The sequence below is a fragment of the Carettochelys insculpta genome, chromosome 21 (assembly GCF_033958435.1).
Source record: "Carettochelys insculpta isolate YL-2023 chromosome 21, ASM3395843v1, whole genome shotgun sequence".
In the NCBI taxonomy this organism is placed as follows: domain Eukaryota; kingdom Metazoa; phylum Chordata; order Testudines; family Carettochelyidae; genus Carettochelys; species Carettochelys insculpta.
Window position 1 is genome coordinate 9,093,284 of NC_134157.1, and position 21,130 is coordinate 9,114,413.

The 21,130-nt window shown below is 46.8% G+C and overlaps 1 protein-coding gene across 1 annotated transcript in view; it reads right to left on the bottom strand.

The window, feature by feature from the left end:
* Positions 1 to 21,130, bottom strand: part of COL27A1 (collagen type XXVII alpha 1 chain) — a 259,743-nt gene that overhangs the window by 134,985 nt on the left and 103,628 nt on the right. The window contains exon 7 of the mRNA XM_075015103.1: positions 8,563 to 9,390. Within this exon, the coding sequence (XP_074871204.1) occupies positions 8,563 to 9,390 (828 nt within the window). The remainder of the gene's footprint in view (positions 1 to 8,562; positions 9,391 to 21,130) is intronic.

A 21,130-nucleotide genomic window follows, 5' to 3' on the forward strand; every position in this document is an offset into this window, starting at 1 on the left:
ATTTGTTATAATGGATTCATATGGTGCACATTTACCCTGAATGACAACCATCCTGGGGGGAGTCAGCCTTGACTATGATTCCCTGGAAAATGTGTGAAGCCTAACAGAGCAACTGTAAAGCTTTGGCTGACTTCAGGATGCGTGTAACGCTAATGGCAGCTATCACGGGTAAAATATAAAGCAGCCTTGTGTGTAAAAACACAACAGCGCTAGCTAGCTAAGGCAGCCTGTCAGCCCCAGCGCCCTTGGACATGAGCTAGTCCTGCTGAATATCGGTGCATGTTACCCCCTATTTAATGAGTTGTGGGTACGGTGATCCTCTGTGATCTTCTTCTCCACGCAGATGCTCAACATATTTAAGAACAATGAGCACCAAAGTCTCAGTGCTTATGCTACGCTCACCTGTAGCTCATCTGGTATCTACAGCCCACAGTCTCACCCCTCCTACCAACATTCGCAAGGGAAAAAGTGGTTTGACTTGCAGAGATATCAGGTCTCCAAAAGTGCCCCTGAAATCAGCAAGAGCTGGGAAATGACTTTCCAGGTTCCTACGGGCTTGGGATGCTCATACAGTTGAGCTACTAGAGTGACTGGCTGGGAATTGGGTAGTCTCATGCTACTACCAACCACTCTTCTCTCATATGAGACGAGACTTACTGCATCCCCAAAGGATGTTTATGGGCAACGCCACACTACTTATGACTACTGAAGTTGGGTGTGGTGCTCCAGTTGTATCAACACCTTCCTTGAGTTCCTTCCCTGGTTTTCCTCACCCTTTACCTTCAGGGCTCTGTTCAGTTCTACTCTCACCTAATCCCTGGTCAAAAGAAACCCACCAGTTCAGCTGGTTATAACCATATCCCATTCTGAACTACCACCTCAACGTCGCTGAGTCTTAGAATTCTCTCCAACTTCTGCTCCTCTTTTGTCTCTGTACCTTTTTTAATCCCATCCCAGCTTTCTTGTCGCCCCTCTGAAGGATCATTCTTCTCATGCTCTGCTCCCACTTCTCCATCTTCTCTCAGACAGCTTCACCAGACTGTCTCATTCATGACCTGAGTCCATGCACTCTAGGAGTTAGAGGATAGCCCCTTCAAGGCCCCAACAGCTCCCTAGAACATCTCTGCAGTCACAGAGGGGTGATATGGCCCAGACTCCCTCTCAAACAGGGCAATTCAAACCACACAGCCAAAATTTGGGAATTTTGTGGTTAGGACACTGGACTGGGTCTCAGAGGGCTGGGGCCATGTCTGGACTCTGCCACTGCCTTCCTGTGTGACCTTGGGCAAATCATGTATCCTGTGTACATCATTGCAGATTATAATCCTTTCTTCTGCCCTTTGTCTAGCCTACTTAGACAATAAACAATTCAGAATAGGAACTCTTACGGCACGGTCAGGCCCAGCGATGGGGGAGGGCAAAGGGGGCAGTTGCACAGTGGCCAGATGTTTCAAAAGAGCCCAGAGCTCCAGCCACCACATCTGCTATTTTCGCAATGGTGGCTGAAGGTCTGGCCCCTTTGAAATGCGGAGGCAGCCCTTGTGACCTGTGTGGCTTTGAGTTGGTGGGGAGGGGCAGCGCCACGCTGAACGCCCTAAGCCCTGCCCCTTCTGTCCTTGGCCTTGCCCCTTTCCCCTCCCATGTTGCCCTGGAGCCTACACTGGCTGTTGGCCCTGCTGACCGTGTTACCATTTGCACACCCATGGCACAATGGACTTCCAGTCTCAGTTGGCGCCTATACAAATGCAATATAAATAATGACTAATGTTAAAATTAATCTATACCTGCATCTCACAAATAAACTGGTATTTTCAAAGAGAAAAAAATCCCTCTTCCATGTATTATAAACTGCACTGTATTCATGTTTGGGAAGCCATCTCTCTCTATTTTGATTGTCAGTGAACTATTCGATTATATTCTCCTAGCTCACATTAACAGGTAGCCACCATAAATTCACAAAATGAATGCCGTCTCTAGAGAGAACTGTTACTGACAAATTCCTAATAATCCTGATCTATGAAGGAAGGAAACAAGGGCGGATTTGGAAGCTGTTTCTGAATGCAGCGGTCACCATGGCATCAGTTACAATTTCACAATATCAATTTCTCTCACCTTACAAGCCAAATTCCTCTTAAATTGATATTGTTTAGAGCAAGACAAAGCACAGCACCAAGAATAATGGACTCAGTGGCTATAGTATTTCAGAAGAGAGGATGAAAATTGATCCAGGGGGTCTCTTAAAGAAGAAACTCTGTAAATCACACTCTGTGTCACTCTGGAGTACGATCCTCCATCTTCCCGAATGACTTGACATTTGTAACGGCCATGTCATGAAACAACATATAACTCCTTGGAGAAACTTAGTTATACTCCTGCATTTGTTTCCCCTGTGGAATCATACTCCCTTCTGCCACCAAGTGTTTTTATGAGAGTTCAGGATTATAAAACATACCATTTCCTTTAACTAACCAGTGCTAAGATTGATTAACAACAAAACCCCACCTCAAAAATTAAAGCCTGACAAAATTTACAAACTATCCTGAATGCTCCCCATAAAAAACATTTGGCAGTCAAACCCCAGCACAGAAGCTTCTGGATAACCACCTTTGGTCATAAATGAAAAGCAGAGATCATACACATCAACAGTTTTGCAACTAAAAAGCTATTTAACACAGCATTTTTGACACCCAGACTTCCAAACACTTTACAAATGGTGGATGCAGATCATCATTCCCTGTTGCAAATGCACAAACAGAAGCAGGGAGAAGAGAAATGACTTGACCAAGGTTATACAGGAAATCAGAAGAAGAGCTGGGAAGAGAAACCAGATCAGTGACTCTCAAGCCTGTTCTTAGTCCACTATGCCTTACTCTGATGCCCCACTCTGCAAACACTAGGCATGGTGTGACCTGGTTGGTAAACAATGAAATCTTGTCAGTTACTCAGGAAAGCTCTATCTCTGACTCACTATGCGAGCAGCTACTCAAACAGATTGCAAAGTGTAAGACCTCTGATGAGGACCTGCAGCAAAGCAGAGGCGCACAGCATCCTTGCTTGCACGTTAGCAGCTCCAAGGGGACATCGATTGTTTTTTCCCCCCTTCCCTCTGAACAGCTTGCAGACAGACTGCAGTATAATAGGCTAGGAGTGTCCTTCCCAACATTAATAAGGACCACTGCTTTAACCTGGCCAGGGTTATCATCTGCACCCCTTTGTTCCCTGCACCAGTGTGACTGTCTCCATCTGCTTGTGCTTTACCAGCTTGCTAAAGGCAGCCTGGGCTGCCAGCTGCAGGGGCAGAGCTGATGAGCATCTATGAGGCAAGCACAGCCTTACTTTTGCTAGCTCTTGTCTGGTGATGAATCAGGAGCTCAGAAGCCAAGTGCCAGACCTTGTGCAGAGCTAAGTGGGATCAAAACTATTCTGGATGTTAAAGTGATTTCTTGGCTTTTTAAAAGCACAGAAAAACCCGATGGGGCCATTTTCAAGAGGTCAGAAACATACAAATCTGGAACCAGAAAGAGTCTGTGCATGCAAATTAATAGCATCTGTGAAGGCCAGGAAGGAGAAGAAGAGACAACCAGGGCACACCGGAAACAAAGCAAAAGGACCTTCTGCTGTCTTTGGAAGAGGGAGTAGGGGTCTCACGACTGGAGCCCAATCATGACTTCTGGGTTCTAATTCCTGACTCATAAGTGGCTTCGGCTGTGTCATTTTGCCTCTCCCACATGTACTTTGGCTTCCCTCCTTATTTCTACCACAGCAGTGCCTAGAGCCCTCAGACAAGATTGAAGCCCCACTGCGCTGGGTGCTCTACAAACAGATTATCAGAGGCTGTTTGTTTGATAAGCTTCTGGGGAGCAGCGACTGAGACAGGAGGAGGAACAGAGGCACACAAAAGAGGCTTCCAATTCTGTCTCACAGTAGTTCTGCAACCTGTGGGCCCAACCCCCAGAGCTTAACTTTAGTGACTGTAAGGAGAAGGCTGCGCATTCCACCCCAAGTGTCAGAGATGGCACGAAGGTCTCAGGCCCGTCGCTGAAGACTTAAGGTGGATGGTACTAAGACTCTGGGATAACGGGTGTCGGTATAAAGTTTTGTGGGGGAAAAAGGAGATGAGCGGGGATGTGGTTTATTAGAGCTTAAGAGCCTTAATTGGTGGCCTGGATGTCTTGTGCCTGTAATATTTGCACTATTTACAAATGGAAATCAGCAACCTTAACTCCATGCAAAAGCCACCCTCACCCCCACCCCATTTAATATCAGTGCTGTGCTGCCCTGCCCCTGCCTGCCACCAGCCCACTCCTCAGACTACGGCAGCACATACCAATGAGACCCAATTACATTCCTCCTTTGCTGCTGACCTCAGGGAGCCGAGCACTCTGCCCTGCTGCGCTGCCCGTGATTGACCTCTCCGGCAGGAATGTCGTCCCTCTCGACAACACGGAGGAAGCCGAAGGGTTTCTCCCCAGGTGTCCTTTCTCAAAGCACTGGCCTCTCTCTTCACTGGCGCATCCTTCTCTGATGGCAATATCCAGCCACCTGTCTGGGCCTTGCTCCCAGGGAGCAGGTCTGTCTCTGGCGCTGGGGGTTTAGGGGGCAGGTGTGATTCCCAGCTTGTGTGTTAGTTCTCATCAGACCCATGTGCTACAAAGAGCAGTGTAGCTGCAGTGGCACAGGCTGCGGTGAGTAGCAGCAGGGGCTAGTCTTTCCAAGCGTATATCTGCCTGAACCCCATGGGTACTGTGGTGGGGTTCAGGGGTCCCCAACCACTGCACCCCATCTGCAGGCAGGAGTGACTCTCGCTCAGCAGGTAGAACCGGAAGTTTATTAGTCGACAGAGGCACAGCTCAGCACAAGGATGTCAGGACAGCAGGCAGGGACAGTCATTCCAACTCATCCTGGGGAGAGGAGCCCAAGCGGTGCCCCATCCGGAGTGTAGCTTTCCCCCAGCCAGGCTGGCTGCCTTCCAACTCTCTCTCCCTCCAGCTTCTAACTACCGCCTCCGATTCAAACCCTGCTCAGCTCCTCTCTGCTCTTTGTTCAGGACAGAGGTGTTACTTGCCTGCTTAGAAAACAACAAGAAGTCTTGCGGCACCTTATAGACTAACAGATACTTTGGAGCATAAGCTCTTGTGAGCAAAGACCCGCTTTATCAGATGCATCTCAGATGGGTCTTTGCCCATGAAAGCTTATGCTCCAAAATATCTGTTGGTCTATAAGGTGCCACAAGACTTCTTGTTGTTCTCGAAGCTACAGACTAACACGGCTCCCTCTCTGATACTTGCCAGCTTAGGTTACAGGCGCAGGGGGTCATCCTTAGCCGCTGTGAGCTGCTCTGCCGCCTCACACACATCCACCCTGACTCTCACACGCACTCCCCCGACTCTATCACAGGTAGGCACTCAGGGCTAGCCCATAGCGCTGCTCAGCACTGCCTGCACTTACTGGCTACGATACCAACGTACTAGCCCAATGAGAGCCCCACCGTGCAAGCACCAAGTGGAGGCACAGGCTTGGGCTTTCTTTGCAGCATGGAGCAGCTGCGACTCATCCCCCGTGCCACTACCCCACCCTCAAACAGCAGCACCTCCTCCCTACCCTCCTGGGCTCAGCCCTCCTTCTTAATGCAGCACAGAGCGCAAGGCCAAACGCAATGCTCCCACGCATCGACCAATCAGCTCTCTTCCTGTCAGGCATCCCCCGCCCCTTTCAGAACCAATGAGTACCTCTGCTTTCCTCCACGGAGCTATTGCTGAGGACTATGGTGCTTTAACCCAACCTCTCTTCTGCCTCTGTACTGGTGCTAGAGGTATCATTGGGCACTAAAAGCCAGCACCGTCCACTGGGACAGACTGCTCCACTGGAGACATCCGTGGCCCAACTCCACTCCCCATGGCAAAATTCCACAAGCGCACTGCCCCAGAGACAAGAACTCAACCCCAAGCGTCAGGAGGCCAGACGCCACTCAACCCCTGCCTGGCTTGCGCTGCCGTCATATGCCTGTCTCTGTGACAGAAGCGTGGCTACTCAGCAGCACCAGACTAGCAGGGACTAGCTGAGCTCCTCTTGTCACCAGCCCTGAAGACTCACCTGCCCCATGAATACGCTCTCCCTCAACACCCACGGCAGCCGGAAAGCCCTGCCCTAGCTTGAATAGCACTCAGCTCCTCCCTCTCCCTCTCTTCTCCAGTCCCCCCAGCTGGGTTCCCTGCACGTCTTGCACTGAAAAGAAAGGCCGATCACAACCCACACCCTTCACCAGACTATTGGCCTTGCTTTCTGCCACCCTCCTTCCCAACAGCCACCTCTCCTCATGTCACCTCTACTCCAGGCACTGTGTCTTCAGCCTGTCTGCAAAGCACCCGGCACAGCTGTGCAACTGATAGAGCAAGAAAGGGGAGTCTGAAGCCCTGAGCCAGGCTAAGCAGAGCAGCCCACTGGGTAAAGCCAGGAGAACTTACAGCAAGAATCAAACACCTGGTCCAGTGGGGAGACATATTTGGGGAGGCAGAATTTATTGCCATAGTCACAGGAGTCTGTGCATGGTGTGGGGCCATCCTCAATGGCACAAACCTGAAGCCAGCTCGGGAGACTTTTATCCTCCCAATTTAACACCTTCTGGGACACATTTGGCCCCTTGAAAAATCCATCAATTCTTTGCTTTAGTCACTACAAGCCCTGGGGTATTTTAAGAATCCTTCCATGAGGTTTGTGTGCCTAAAACAACCTATGTGAGCTGGGCAGCACAAAACCCCAGGGAGAAATGGGAATGACACAGGTCAAGTCCAAGGCCTCAGATTTACAAAAGGAAATGCTGGAAATTACTTGAAGCGACTCAGAGTCCCTGGATCATAGTTAAAAGTCAGGTTAAATTTTTCCACTCAGGATCTGCCTCGTGGCAGCTTTTAAGACATATGAGCTGTGCTATGGGGACTCGGGCTAAAATCACTGACCCACAACTCACCTCCCACTCCAGGCCAGTGACTGAAACTTACTAGACCAGGCCCATATGCAGAGGGCTCTAGAACAAGGACAGGGACCCACAGGGGACATATAAACCGAGTCGAAATATTTTGGTTAAAACTCCAGTGGAAAACAAAGGGGAGAAAAGCCAAACCTAAGTTCTTGTTCACAAAACAAGAATTCTACAAATAAAAAAAAGGACTAAATGCCATTTTTTCCTCCTCCTGAAATATATTGCAGGACATCCACAGCTGCCTTCTCCTAGCTTTAATCACTCTGACTTCTCCAGGCCTAGGCCACACCCCAGAGTACATGGAACTGAGCTACTGTTGCATTTTCTGCTTGTGTTACTCTCCCCCTTCTGATGGGGAAACAGCAGCATTGGCGAAAGTCATGAAAACTTCGTGACTCTGGGAGTTTTCTCAGCATCAGTTCTATTCCCTAGTCTAGTCCTGCAGGCAATAACACCAGCAGCAAGAAAGCGGCTTCGGGGAAGCTAACGAACCTAAACATAACTGTCAAGTCACCCAATAGCCTGATGACAACATACATTTGGTCTGAGGATGGGAGATTGAACAGAAGCAATCCTGTAACTGGGACAGAATTCTCTTAGGGCTGATTATGTTACATGCAGCTGCTTGTTGCCATTAGACTGTCGCCTGCCACGGCTATAGGACAATCAGTGTGGTATTTGCTGTGTGGAAACTGGGGGTAAAGGAAGCCAGTTAATGACAATGACTGTCATTGAGCTTGTGCTCATATACAAGCACAGAAATCCAGCCCTTGTTAAAGAAGTTGACACATGCAGATTATTACAGGGAAAAACAAACGACTCAGAATTGCAGTACTGGCAGTTTGCTTAAGCAGAGATGGCAGAGAAAGCAGAGAAAGTCACTGGGCGGATTTCTGTCTCTCCAGATACTATTGCTCAAAAGCACCTATATTCCGAGATGCTTTGGTTGAAATGACACTTAGGAACAGGTGGGACTTTTCTAGAGTTTGCTAGCACTTAGGAAGGCAACATGTCTTTTAAGCCTCCCGGAGCAGAAGCTGTTCCTGCAGTTATGGCTGGAAACCTTCAAAATAGCAGAAGCATTTGCCTTTCTGCCTATGAGCTGGACTTCAGCCCTGTATAGGACTTTGTATGCATCCTTTCTTCCACATTAATTCAGCTGGAAAGCAGGAGAGGGGAACAGCAGCAGCACCTTAGGGGTTAACAGTTTCGTATTTTCAAGCAGACTGCCCCTGGGTTGTGGGGGTGGGCTGAAAGGGAGGGAAGGATGAAGTGTATTTGTCCTATCGCAGAGTGCTTCATTTGGCATTAATGGCTGCCTCTGGGGGTTATTGATGGGGGCAGGGAGCAAGGACAGCTCAGTGCACTGGGTAGGGGGTGAAAGTCTCCCAATCTCACCAGCTATCAAGCCAGGAGAACAGCCTCCAATCTCCGAGCCTTTTCCTTACACACCTCCTCCCTTCTCTGCCCCAAATCCAGGTGCCTTTGCTGTTTGTCACTTCTGACCGCTTCACTGATGGCAAATGAGGAACCCCCATTGCATGTAGCACTATTCCCTCAAACACAACCCGCACTCCACTTACAGGCAAACCTGGTGGTCCCTGCCGTCCACGGGGTCCTGGCTTCACTTGAACCTGCTGCCCATCTGCTGCTGTCCACAAGATACCACCTTGATTGTGGTCCTCTCTCCCCTTTGCGGCACTGCTGGTTTTCCCTTGATGCATGGCCCCTTTCTTATGCTTTGGTTTCCCGGCATCCTGGGGGCTTAGGGAAGTCTTAGAAGGGCTCTTGAGTAGTCCTCCATCCACAGGTGTCTCTGCTTTCCTATGGGCATCAGAAGAGGGGGCCCTAGGTATGTTTCCTACAGAGGGCCCTCTGTGACTGACCTCTGTGGAGACTTTGGAGAAGATGGAAGGATTGTCTAGATCTATGATGGCATCAATTGGTTTGCCGGGTGAGAACCAGGTCCGAGAGCCCATATCTCCTTTCCGCTTTTCCGTAGTGATGTTCTCATCCTGGGGTTTCGAAACATGGTCTTTCTTGGAAGAAGACGGTCTGTTTACTTTGGCGGAGGTTCCCGAAAGGGTAAAGTGATCATCAGCCACCTGAACATCTTGACGCTCAGTGGTAATGGAATCACTAGCATTTCCTGTGACTTCCAACTCATTTCTGCCAACCTCAGGCCTGCCTGGTTCTGTGATGTCACTGTAGGTGGAGTTCAAAAGCTCGAAGCCTTCCTCTTCAATAGGAAGGATTTTCTCTTCTTCCTCCTCCTCCTCACCAGAGATCCTTTTGGTAGAAGGCGCTGAAGTGAGGACACTTCCATTGGGCTGAGTACTAAGGTTCTCCTGGTGATTCTCCCAGGCCAGGTGCGGTCTCCTGGCCAAATCTGGAGAGGTAAATTTTGAGCCCTGAAAGGGAGGAAAAAGAAAGGTAATGTTTAATCATCTTAACCACACAGGTCATTTTCTGGTAGCATTCCAGGCCTTTGGAAAACACCTGCTGTTGCCGTGCTGGTCCCAAAACAACCCATATTTGTTAAGCTTTTAGAGTCAACTGTTTCTCCCTGCCCCATAAGGAGATGGCCCTTGGTGTAGGACTGGCTAACAGTGTTCTGGAGCAGTTAATTGCTTTATTTTTAATATACAGAGTTGCTGAGTGGATTGGTTTGATCTGGTGTCATGGATAGGCTATGTCTCAGTTAAGGAGCCATAACTCAGAGCTCTGTAGTTCATGAGCATAACTGTTAAAAGATTGGTAAAGGCACCCAGAGCACTGGCCACGTGAAACTCAAGGCCATGGATGAAACACGTAGCCATTTCTTCTATATGCCTTGGACAAAAGTAAACAAAGTTAAACACGTGCATTTACGGGGAAGAGCCAAAGTTCTGAGGATGGAAATCCAATCCTGGTGCCAGAGGAAATCTGACTTTCATGAAGATACATGAGGCATAAATCCATCCCCCACAGGGTTTGAGCTACAACTTTCAAAGCATTTAAAAGTCCCCTTGTGGTCTCTGTGCAATTACACGCATGTCTCAATCAAGGCCAATTTGCTCATCTCCCAGCCTCCAGCCTGGAACTTCCTCCTCCCTTTAACAGCAGCTGGAATACCACTCTAGGAAGCAAACCTCCTTGGGGGTCCAGCAGGGAAGTGGGCTGGGAAGCGGGAGATGGAAAAAGGAACGGCAGTCTCATGGACATCGGAGGCGAACTAATGAATTAAGCCTGGTGACTGGCAAGGGTTTCATTCTAGGTTAGCCCATCGGAGCAACCTGCCCCCATCGGGACGGTGCAACCAGCAACCATTCTTGCAGCTTCCTTGCAGCACAAGAGAGATGGAATCCTGTCATCTCAACCTTCCCCAGATAGTGGCAGGTGGGGGCAGGGAGAAATCACAACACTAAAAAGTTCCAAACTCAAAAAAGAAAACAAGCCCCTAAACAAGTAACAGAGAGGAGTGAGCTAATGAGTCCTCTGTCCAGAAACACCCGAGATGTTCCTTGTTCTCCTGACTGCCTGTTTACTTATTGTCTCAGACTGTAAGTAGAGCCCTGTGCAGATACAAAATCTGTATCCAGATCTGAGCCATGGCCCACAAAAATAACCCAGGGGTATAAAGCGGGTGGCTGGGGATTTGGGGAGCGCTAACTGTAAGTCCTGTGGCACAAGGAGTGTCTCTGGGAGCCGTGCTTGCAGAGTGCCTAGCGCCATTACGTCCTGGTCCGTGACTAGGCACTACCACAGTACAAACATAAATCACAATCCGAATCCTCTTAGAGCAGTTACTACAGGGGGACCCAGGTCCACTCTTACCTTGCCCCTTTAAATCCCCCACAAACAGCAGCTCCATTGGTGATAGCAACAGAAGCAAGGGTAGTGTAGACTTCAATCAGAGTTGTTACACTGTAGTGCAATGGGGACTGACTGGCAAGGCACACTCACTCCTCTGGAAGGTCCTCTCTCACATACAGCAGGAACTTGCTTTTAGCAAAACTGGTTAAAAACATCCTTTGGTGCAACTGTTTGCTAGGCACCAGGTCTTGATTAACAGGGCCACTCTTGATTATTTAGAAACACTGACTTAAATTGGTCACAAACAGCAAGTGCAGGAAGAGGCAAAATAAAGAGAGGAAACATACAATTCAAGTTCCACAACACATGGTCCCTCATTTAACATGACAAGAGGGAGTGGAGAGGTGGGAAGGAAAGCAGACCCCACTCACTTAACAGGAAGAGGACAACAGAATTAGAACAGGTACGGATTCACAAGGAAGCAGGGTGACAGAGAACTCCATGGGGTGTTCATCAAAGGTATGATTCTGCAGATGGGTTAACACAACCTTCCCCTTCCAAGTTCACCTTTTACAACCAAAGAGATGCTCTCTTGATTAAAGAGAAACCCCCAAAAGAGACAACCCTTACCAGGCAACTTCCTATCTTAGCAGCATGTCCTACAGTATCAACAGCATTCAAGGGAAACAAGTTCCCAACCCATGAACGTGGTTGAGGTTTTGAAAGTTTTGCCCTTTCCAAATCAGGAAATGAGAGGTGGGGAGATTCAGTTCCAGTTAATGGAAACACTTTGTTTAAAAATGGGTTTAAAATACGTATTTTACTATTATTTGCTTACATTTCCAAACAAAAATGACAAGTATCAGAGAGGTAGCTGTGTTAGTCTGTATCTGCAAAAACAACAAGAAGGCCTATGGCACCTTATAGACTAACAGTAGTTTCGAACAAAAAGCGGTTTGAAAGCAGAACACTAAAGATTTTCATCTCTAGCACGTCAACAGAAAAACTGACAGTTTTAAAACTTTTTCAAAAGATGTCTCAAGTAGAGAACTCACCAAAATCAACTCCTTCCCACCAAAAACACTGATTCTGGTGGGCCAGCATTTTTCAGTGAAAAACATCTTGTCAAAAGGGTGCAATCAGCCATGATACTGGGTATGAATCTCTCCTCATGCAGATTTTGCCCTGGTATAATTCCAATCACTTCAGAGCTCCCAGTTTACATTGGAGTAAGAGGAGAATCTGGATGTGGCATATCAATATGCATAAGCCATCAATATTTTGGGCCTTTTTGGTGTTGCTTAAGACAAGTGGTGCTATATTTAACAAGTACCCATACTCACTAGGGGAGTTTGTTTCACTCAGGCTGATTGCTTGTGACAAGTATTTGAATACTCAGTGCCCACAGATGAAAGCCTTGGTTAATTACCAGTATAACTAACAGACACACCAGCTCTGCAGAAAGTCTCCCAAAAGCATGACTGAATATGCAGAACAGTGCCCATAGTGGAAGTACTAGTCTAAGTAGGGGTCTGCCAATTACTGGCATTTCCACCTCTCTATTAACTAGTCCTGCTCTGAGCAGGATTGGCACAGAGGTAAAAATGCCAATGGCTCTACAGTATTACTCCAGCTATTGTTGTTGCCAGTGAAGCTACTGGAAGATTTCTCCCAAAGACATATGAGTTCGTTTGAGGCACTTTTAGCCAACAATTCCAATGGTCATTTCCTTAGGAACTAAATGATGCCACAAAATTAAATTCCAAATGACACGCTTGAATGGTCTCGACATGCAACGTGTAAGCATTTGGGAAAACAGGGACATTCCTGCATCAGTGATTTCTTCCAACACTGCTCCATGGAATGCAGATTTGGTTGGGTTTCTAGATTACTAAATATAAACACACACAATTTATTTAAAAGGAGACTCAACTGCAACTTGGTGCCAAATATTAAATCCCTCAGCTCTGAAGCTGGGTGAATGCTGCCCTGTGGCACTGCACTCCACTCACCAGCACAGTGATCTAGCTGAAATGCATTTAAACTCCATACAGTTAGAAACAGTATTGTCCCACTTTAAATGAAGAAAGGTCAATAAACACATTGCTATCTGCTGCATAGACTCCACAGCAATCCTCTTCCCCCAGTGCATCTCTCCCATCTTTCAGCTTCCTCTTGCCTAGGTTAACCAGGCTTGCAAACAGCCAGCTTGAGCAGAAAGAAAGAAAAGCATCACTTCAAAATGAAATTATTTCACCTCAGAATTAAAACCACATGGAACTGCAGCCCCCCCAGCATTGCAGGGCAGCAGCAGCATAGGAGCAGAGTACGCACTGAGGTCCGTCAAACGGCAGATGTCTGGTTAAAAAAGCAGAACTTGGCCACTAGTGAAGATTCTGGTTTGACATCTAAGGAGGCTAAAAGCAGAACAGCAGAACCACACTCGACTGCTTGCCTGAAAAGATTTACGGAGAGAATATAAACATACCACAGACTTTCCCTGCACTCTACATGCTGTTTAACCCCAATCGATTTATCCCCCTTTGTTGACTTTTTGAAACAATTTTACTGTGGCATTAACGTAAGGCCAAAAGGAACTGATAGAGGCACAACTGAAGGGAGTAAAATATGTTTGTCTTCTAGGGAGACCTGTGCGCGCGTGCACGCACACACACGCATCAATAATTGAAGGGATAGAGATAAGCGGGTTAAAGAGACACACACCAAAAGCAGTTACTACTTGCCCTCAAACAGGCCTGAAAAATCAGGACTTATTATTGAATGATTTACAGCTATGGCCCCTGGCAAGACACCCCAGGGGAGAGTAACACGAACTCCAAATGATTCCCCTACCTTAGGGAAGCTTGTGACAGCACGAGCTGCTTGCAAAGCCAGCAGCAGGCAGCTCAGCACTGAGATCTTCTTCATGTCCAGCAGGGCAAAAACCAAGCCTGGGGAATGGAACGGTTAGACTGTGCAGTTGGCATAAGATTCCAGGGATGCTACATCGCCCTGCCCACTTCACCACCACAAGGCTAGTCCTGACAAGTGCTCTGATTTTTCTCAATGGAAGCAAGCTTGCAAGTATGGCAAGGCTTCAGAGCACACCACAGATTTTGGGTTCTTCTAAAAAAAAATAAAAAAGGCCTTTGCCAATTTGTATATAAATGGCCAGGGATGCAGGGTGGGTAAGGAAATCTTATCCCATTGGCAGTGGAGTGAGCGCTCACTGCTCCTGGCTGCAGGAATATCCTCCCAGAGTTAGCTAGGGTGTGGTCAGATTGGAGAAACTAGCTCCTTCACTGTAATAGAGCCCAGGGTAATGGTGCCCCACTATAGTTATACATTTTACCTTCCAAACCAGCATGATCCCACCACCCAAGTGGGATTCAAAACCGTTCCACTCACAACAGCAAAAGAGACTAAAAAGAAAGGGCTGCTTGTAAACCTGTTTTCAAAAGAATGCTGTAAATCTCATTCTTTTTCTCAGGAATAAGGGCTCTTCTGGAATAAGTTTTTTTTTTTTTTTTTTGAAAAAATCTCTTGAAAAAGCGATTGGATGAAATTACGCAAATGAAGCCCGAGATCTGCAAGTCAATGCTTCATCTGCACTTTTGATTTCCCTAATTTGCATTCCTCTTTTGAAATAGGAATATTGTGTAGATGTAGCCATGGGGTTTCAATTCAATTACATAATTTACTGGGAAAAAGCTCAGTCAAAAAATCCCTGACTAGCTCTCCTTAACAGCACATTCGATAAAACTGATTGATATTTGATTGGGAAGGTTGCAAACATGAGCAAGGACTAAGGCAATAGCCCAAAACTGTTTGGAGAGGAAGAATGGTCAGGGCACTGTACTATGCTTAAGAGATTTCCTACAGATGGTCTTATTCATCTGCCTTCAGTGAACCCCCAGTATCTTAATCACCTGAGAACCTTTATTCTGCACTCTGTGGATTACGAAATCATGTGTGTGACAGCTGCAAGAGCACGTATTATAGATCTGAAGGAAAAGGATTCCCCTACCTTTGAAAGAGTAGTGCATAGTGCTAACTAGAATCATATGAACCTTTATAGCATCTTTTATCCAAACACTTCACAGTGCTTCAGACACATTAAGCAAATCTCACAGGTAGAGCTGATAGAGGTGGTTTTCTTTTTTCTTTTTTCAAGGAAATGGCAGATTAATCAAAACCAAAACTTTTCATGGAAATGAATCTGAATCAATGAAAGCGCCATCAGACACATGCTCTCAGGTCCAGGATGCAATTTCTGATCAAAGCCAGAAAAGGACTTGTCCCTGAACAGCCAATAGGCTTGGTGGTGAGGGCACGCATGTGGGTCCTTGGACATAAGAGATGCAGGTTCAAGTATCCCCAATGTAGACCAAAGATGTGAACCCAGCTCTCCTGTATCCCACCTGTACATTCTAACCAGTGGACTACTGACCATTCTGAGACCAGCCTCCCATTTTTCATGAGGAATAAAATAAGAGAAGTCCCAGTTTATCCCATAGTGGAACAAACCAACTCAATCTTGAAAATATTCATGAAGCATAATTCTTGTTTTCCAAACACCGATTACACTGGGTTTCAGAGACGAAAGGTATCCGGAGCCCCCATTCAGCCAGCTCCATGGGTATTGCATTTGCTCAATATCAGCTTGCCCCAAAAACCCAGGTACAGAGCTGGGAATAGAAATATTTGCAGACTCTGAATGGCCCTTCCCATAGGATGGGTTTCAACTCATCTCATTTATACAAAGGACAAAATCCTAAACTGTTCTGGTGATGAAGTTGATGCAACCAGCGGTTGTACACTGAGTTTCCAAGTGGAATCCTGGATATTATTTAAATATTGGCACCATTTTCAAATAAATCATGGTAATTTCTCTGCTTTTCCTTATACCACCTGCTTTTGAGATGCTGAAGTGTTAAATAATGTTCACACTGCTCATGGAAAGACTTCATGCATCATGTCTGGTATATACAGGACTTCAATGAGCCAGTGCCACTATCATCTGAGACCAGTTATCAATAGAGAGCTGCATGTGTTAGTATGTTTATACCATGTATTAGACAAATACACAGTATGTCTCAGAACCCTCTCTCTTCCGGACTTTCCCATACAAGCAAAAGCTGCAGGCAAGCACTCTACAGGAACTGCTGTCTGAATTTGCTTGGCAGAAGTTTAAGGCATCATGCTTGCTCTCTTCCCATGTGTGGGTATCAAGTTCTGAGCACTAGTAAGTCTTAAACCAAAGGCATCCAGATGTCTGATTCAGACACTGAGACCCAAGCTGTTTGGTGATGGCTTTGTGTTGGATTTGGAAGAAAGCCAAACTTCTGGAGCAAGCATAAGTTTTCTCCTACTGAATGGATCACGAATTGCCAGCCACATTCCATTCCACGCATAGCCCCGTCCTCTTCCTTCATTCCAACCATCTGCATGAAATCCACACTAACCTCCCACACCCTTACCCAGTCCCTTTCTGCCCCATCTCCCCAACCTCCCTACAGTACACATTGATCTGGAATCTAGGTTAATATTTTAAAGGGACCCAAGTGATTGAGGAGCCTACATCCCATTAGTTTTTATGTGAAAGGAAGCCCCTGTGTCACTTAGGTGCTTTTGAAAATTTTAGTCCTGGTCTAAAGCCAGCGTTTGCTCTATAGTGTAATTATAAACTAAAAGTGTTATTTCAAATTGATTTTATTGAACTGCTGCATAATCCCACAACAGACCCCTCCTTAATGCAATTTAAATCTGGTTGATACTGATTTAGGCACTCAGTTGAATTTACAGATAGACATAAGACATGTTTAAAATCAAAATAAGAGCATCCACACTGTGGGTTTCAATCGTGTAACTTAACAGGTTTAAATTCACACCATAGTGTGAAACTTTGAATACAGAAAAGGCCTTAGAAGAAAGTCACTGCATCCATTAAAAAACTCACCTGCCCCTAAAATAACAACAAATCTACTTTATCCACTTTGGTAATTTTCAGATCAATATTTCGAAAATTTCAACAATGTATTTTGTGGAGTATTTTCAGGCCAGGGACTAATTTAGTAACTTGTTAACTGTCCTATTTTAGGATACAATTCATTCTGGAGTCTTTAGGGAAAGCATGTCAGATATTTGTCCTGTGAGGGTAGGCAGGAGTGGGGGAGGTCTCTCTGAGATGAAAAGATAAACTTAACATTCCCTCCAAGCAAGCTGACTGTGGAACTCATTGCCAGAGACTTCCCATGAGGTCAAAAACTTCACACCATTCAAAGAGGGACTAAACAATTACAGAGAACACAACACAGCACCACTGGTTATCGCCTACAGCAATGGTGTCCAAAACCAATTGAAGCGATCGCCACATGCCTCCCCTTGCCAGGCGCCCTACCCCCCCTGCAGCCAGGCACCCTGCTCCCCCACCCCCCAGGGACTCCCCAGAGCCACCGCCCGAGCCACCTGAGCCCCAGACAGCTGCACGGCACTGTGCTGAGCCATGCTGCCTGAGCCTTGAGAGCTACCCCCCTGAGCCCCAGACAGCTGAACCATGCCACCCAAACCCCAGACAGCCAAGAGCCACCCATGCCCAGACAGCCATGTCACCTGAGCCACCCAGCCCCGAGCCATCCCGCGGCCCGAGCAAGCCACAGGAGGAGCCACATCTGCCACGCTCGTCCCACCAAGCGGTGTGGCACATGTACAGAGGGGTGGAGGGCGCTCCATGTGTGCGGCTCTAAGGAGCTGCATTTGCTGCATCGCACTGTCTAGTTCACACTTCTGTGGCCACCCAACTGATTTGCCTATGGGTCAGTGGCTCCCGACCCGAAAAAGGCTCCTGAAAAAGGTAGGGGAACCAAAAACCTACAAAACTCGATTACAAAAGGAAAGAGCTGAATTGGAGCTCATTTGCAACGTCAGTACTATACAATTAGGTCTCAATAAGGATCTTAACTGGTTAACACTTTAAAGAGCCAACTTCCCTTCCATGGACCTCCACTTCTCCCCTTCAACTACACTGAATGGCCACAAATACCCTGCCTGATCACCGTCATTTATAATGGATAGCAGCTCAGTAACTTCCTTCCTTCCTTGCAGTAATTTTCTTACATCTCTCTCTGCCTCTGAATTTCCGTTCCAGTCCACCTGATGAAGTGGGTTTTACCCATAAAAGCTTATGGCCCAATAAACCCATTAGCTTGTAACGTGCTATAGGACTGCTTGTTGTTTTTCCAAATACCCAGAGTTTTAATGGCTAATGCTTAAAAAATGTGTCAGAAGAGATCTACAACCTTGAGCTTTGGGGGTTAAACCAAGCAGCTAAATTATAAGGGCTTAAAACAACACCTACAAGATGGCAGATTATCCTACTTCTGATTCTGTCAGATTCTTCCTCTGTGACCAGCCTCAGACAGGATCTTGGGCCAGTTTGATCCAGTCCAGCCATTCTGATGTTCATGTCTCCACCCTTTCTACCTCCCAGCAGCAAACACGAGACCAAGAATGTAAAGACACAAGCTCCCCAGCAAACAGAAGGTATGGGATGTGAAAGGGCAGGACAGACTGTTTGCTCTTCTAATGTCATTGGCATGTCATTTCTGAATCTATATTGCTTTCTAGTGGAGGCTTCTCCTGAAGGGTGCTGCAGCCCTCCAGGAAAGCATGAGGCTCTTGCAGCCTCCACCAGCTTCCCTTCTTGGGAGTGATTTTTACTACTTCTCTAAAGAGGAACCAAATTAGAGCTCCCTGGGAGATAATTAGAAAGGAGCCTTGCTGTGCAGAGCCACAGACCAGGCACCAGCTGCCAAAAGAGGACACCCAGCTCCCACAGGGATTATAAACATCAGGAAGGGTATTTTTGAGCTCTCAATAAGGTATAATTAAAAACCTTGGCAGACTGGATTGCTAAACTGGAATCCAGTGGTTTCGGATTCTCATGCCCCAAATCCTGGCTGAAAGCAGCATAAGCAGTGATCGCTACTCTGCAGTGCACAGGACTTTGGGCAAAGCATCTTCAGGCCCCAGCTAGCCAATGAGCAATTTTAGATCCAATGGCAGAGAACTTGCCAGGCATGCAGGAAAACTGGGATGGGGTTCCACCAGAGAAAACACATGCTGGTTTGGTATAGGCCAGTATCTGAAAGCATCCAGGGCCCGTTTGCACTTTCCCTCCCAAAAGAAGGGAGGGATTATTTTGAATGGTATGGGAGTGGAGGGGGTGGGGGGAAAAATAGGAGGAGTCACATGGGATGAAATTAGGGAAGTTCACTTTGAGGAGGACTATCAGAGAAGACTCTGACAGGGAAATGTATTAGGTGGTTGAACACTCTGCCAAGGGAGGCGGTGGAAGCTCTATTGTATGGAACATTTGATATCAGGGTGAACTGCAGAAAAGATCCTGCATGGAACAATTGTGAATTGGAATGGTAGGGCTGGGAGGGACCCTAAGAGATGATCTAGTCTAGCCCCGTCTGCTGAGGTAGGAGCCTGTCAGCCCAGATGATCCCAGACAGGGGTTTGCCCAACTTGTTCTTCAAAACCTTGGAAGCCCGTTCCACAACTATCCTTAGAGTTAGAAAGTTTTCCCTGATATCTAACTAAAATTTCCCTGGGTGCAGATTACGCCCAGGACTTCTTGTATCCTGACTCCTGGTGGCTGATTAAGATTTATTCCATTTTTACTACCCTAGATTACACTATGTGACTCAGCAGTCACAGGGTAAACATCTGCTCTCTTGGTGCTCCAGCATACAAGAGGATGAGCCACTGACCCTGATCCAGCAAAGTACATACGCACATGCTTAGCTTTAAGCACACAAATCTTTAATGGAACAATGCACATGCTTAAAGTTAAGCATGTGCTTAAGTGCTTTGATGGACCAGGAGACAGCTGCCTCCCTACCTTGCTGGATTAAGCCCTTGAAATCTGACCAAAAGGAGTTTCTAGGCAGGACAATTAACCTCCTAGAGACAACTGAATGCACCATAATTGGTAGCCATTGGTTCATTACTCTCCCGGAAAGCTGCCTGTCTATTGTGCATGTGCTGCCCAGCAACCACAGGGGCCTGGGCTATTTGATTAGACACCCTTTGGCATTTGTAGCATGCATGCCCTCCCGCTAGAGCCGGGATACGGAGAAAGAAGGTAGCTATTGGCTCCACGTTTATAGATCGTCCCCTTTCACTCCTTTTACAAGCCTGTTTCTAGTTTTCAATAGTACACTCACACCTCACAGTGGGAGAGCCCTGTTCCATCCAACTTCACACCAGGCCAAAATCCCAGCACGAAAAAGCATCTAGAATCCAAAAGGGGGGTCGCAACTGACTTTGCCTCCTATCTCAACCCCGCACAAAGAAGCCCTCAGCCACTAACCACCCTCAAAGGAGGATCAAAAGGGGTGGGGATACGTGCCATAAAACAAGCAGTAGATTCAGGCACCCTGAAGCAGTAGCAATCATGTAAGTTATGAAGTTTGCCTCAGGGTTGTCACGTTCATCCATAGCTTCACAAATAACAAGCAGTCCTGTAGCACCTGAAGGACTAACGCATTTATTAGGGCATGAGCTTTCATGGGCAAGACCTGCTTCCTCAGACGAAAAATAAGAGGGTCTTACCAATGAAAACTCAGCACCTAATACGTTAGTCTCTGAGGTGCTACAGGACGGCTTGTTATCATCAGGTTAGTGTTGTACAAATGGCTTTCCGGAGCAAGACCAGCACACACAGGCACCATGGTGCATTATTCTTACAAAGTGCAATGTAAACCAAAGCAAGCTGTCCTGTAGCGCCCGAAAGACTAACAATATCATTTACTTGGTGATGAGCTTTCGCGGGAAAGACCCATGTCTTCAGATCTGGAGTATTACTGAGAGGGAAAAAGAAACAGAGAAAACTGGGTGAGGAAGGATGGGGAGAGAAGAAAAAAAGGCCTCTGCAAAGTGTCAACTAAATGGGATGCGTGCCATCACGGTGAATATCAAAGGTGGGCTAATTGTCCTTGTAATGCATAAGATAATTGATAATCTTTGTTGAGTTCACGGGGATTGGACAATGAATTCCAATTCAGATGTCTCCCTTTGTAATCTGGTGTTAAAATCCCTTTGTTGTAATACACAAGCCATTAAGTTATTAACTGTGTGTCCTGCCAAGTTAAAGTGCTCGCCTTCCAGTTTATGCATATTCAGAATCCAAATATCTGATTTATGTCCATTCATCCTTTGGCAAAGGGATTTTCCAGTTTGGCCAGTGTACATGGCAAAAGGGCACTGCTGGCTCACAGAACCATAAAATGTTAGGACTGCAAGAGCCCTTGCGAGGTCATCAAGTACAGCCTCCTGCCCTCAGGGCAG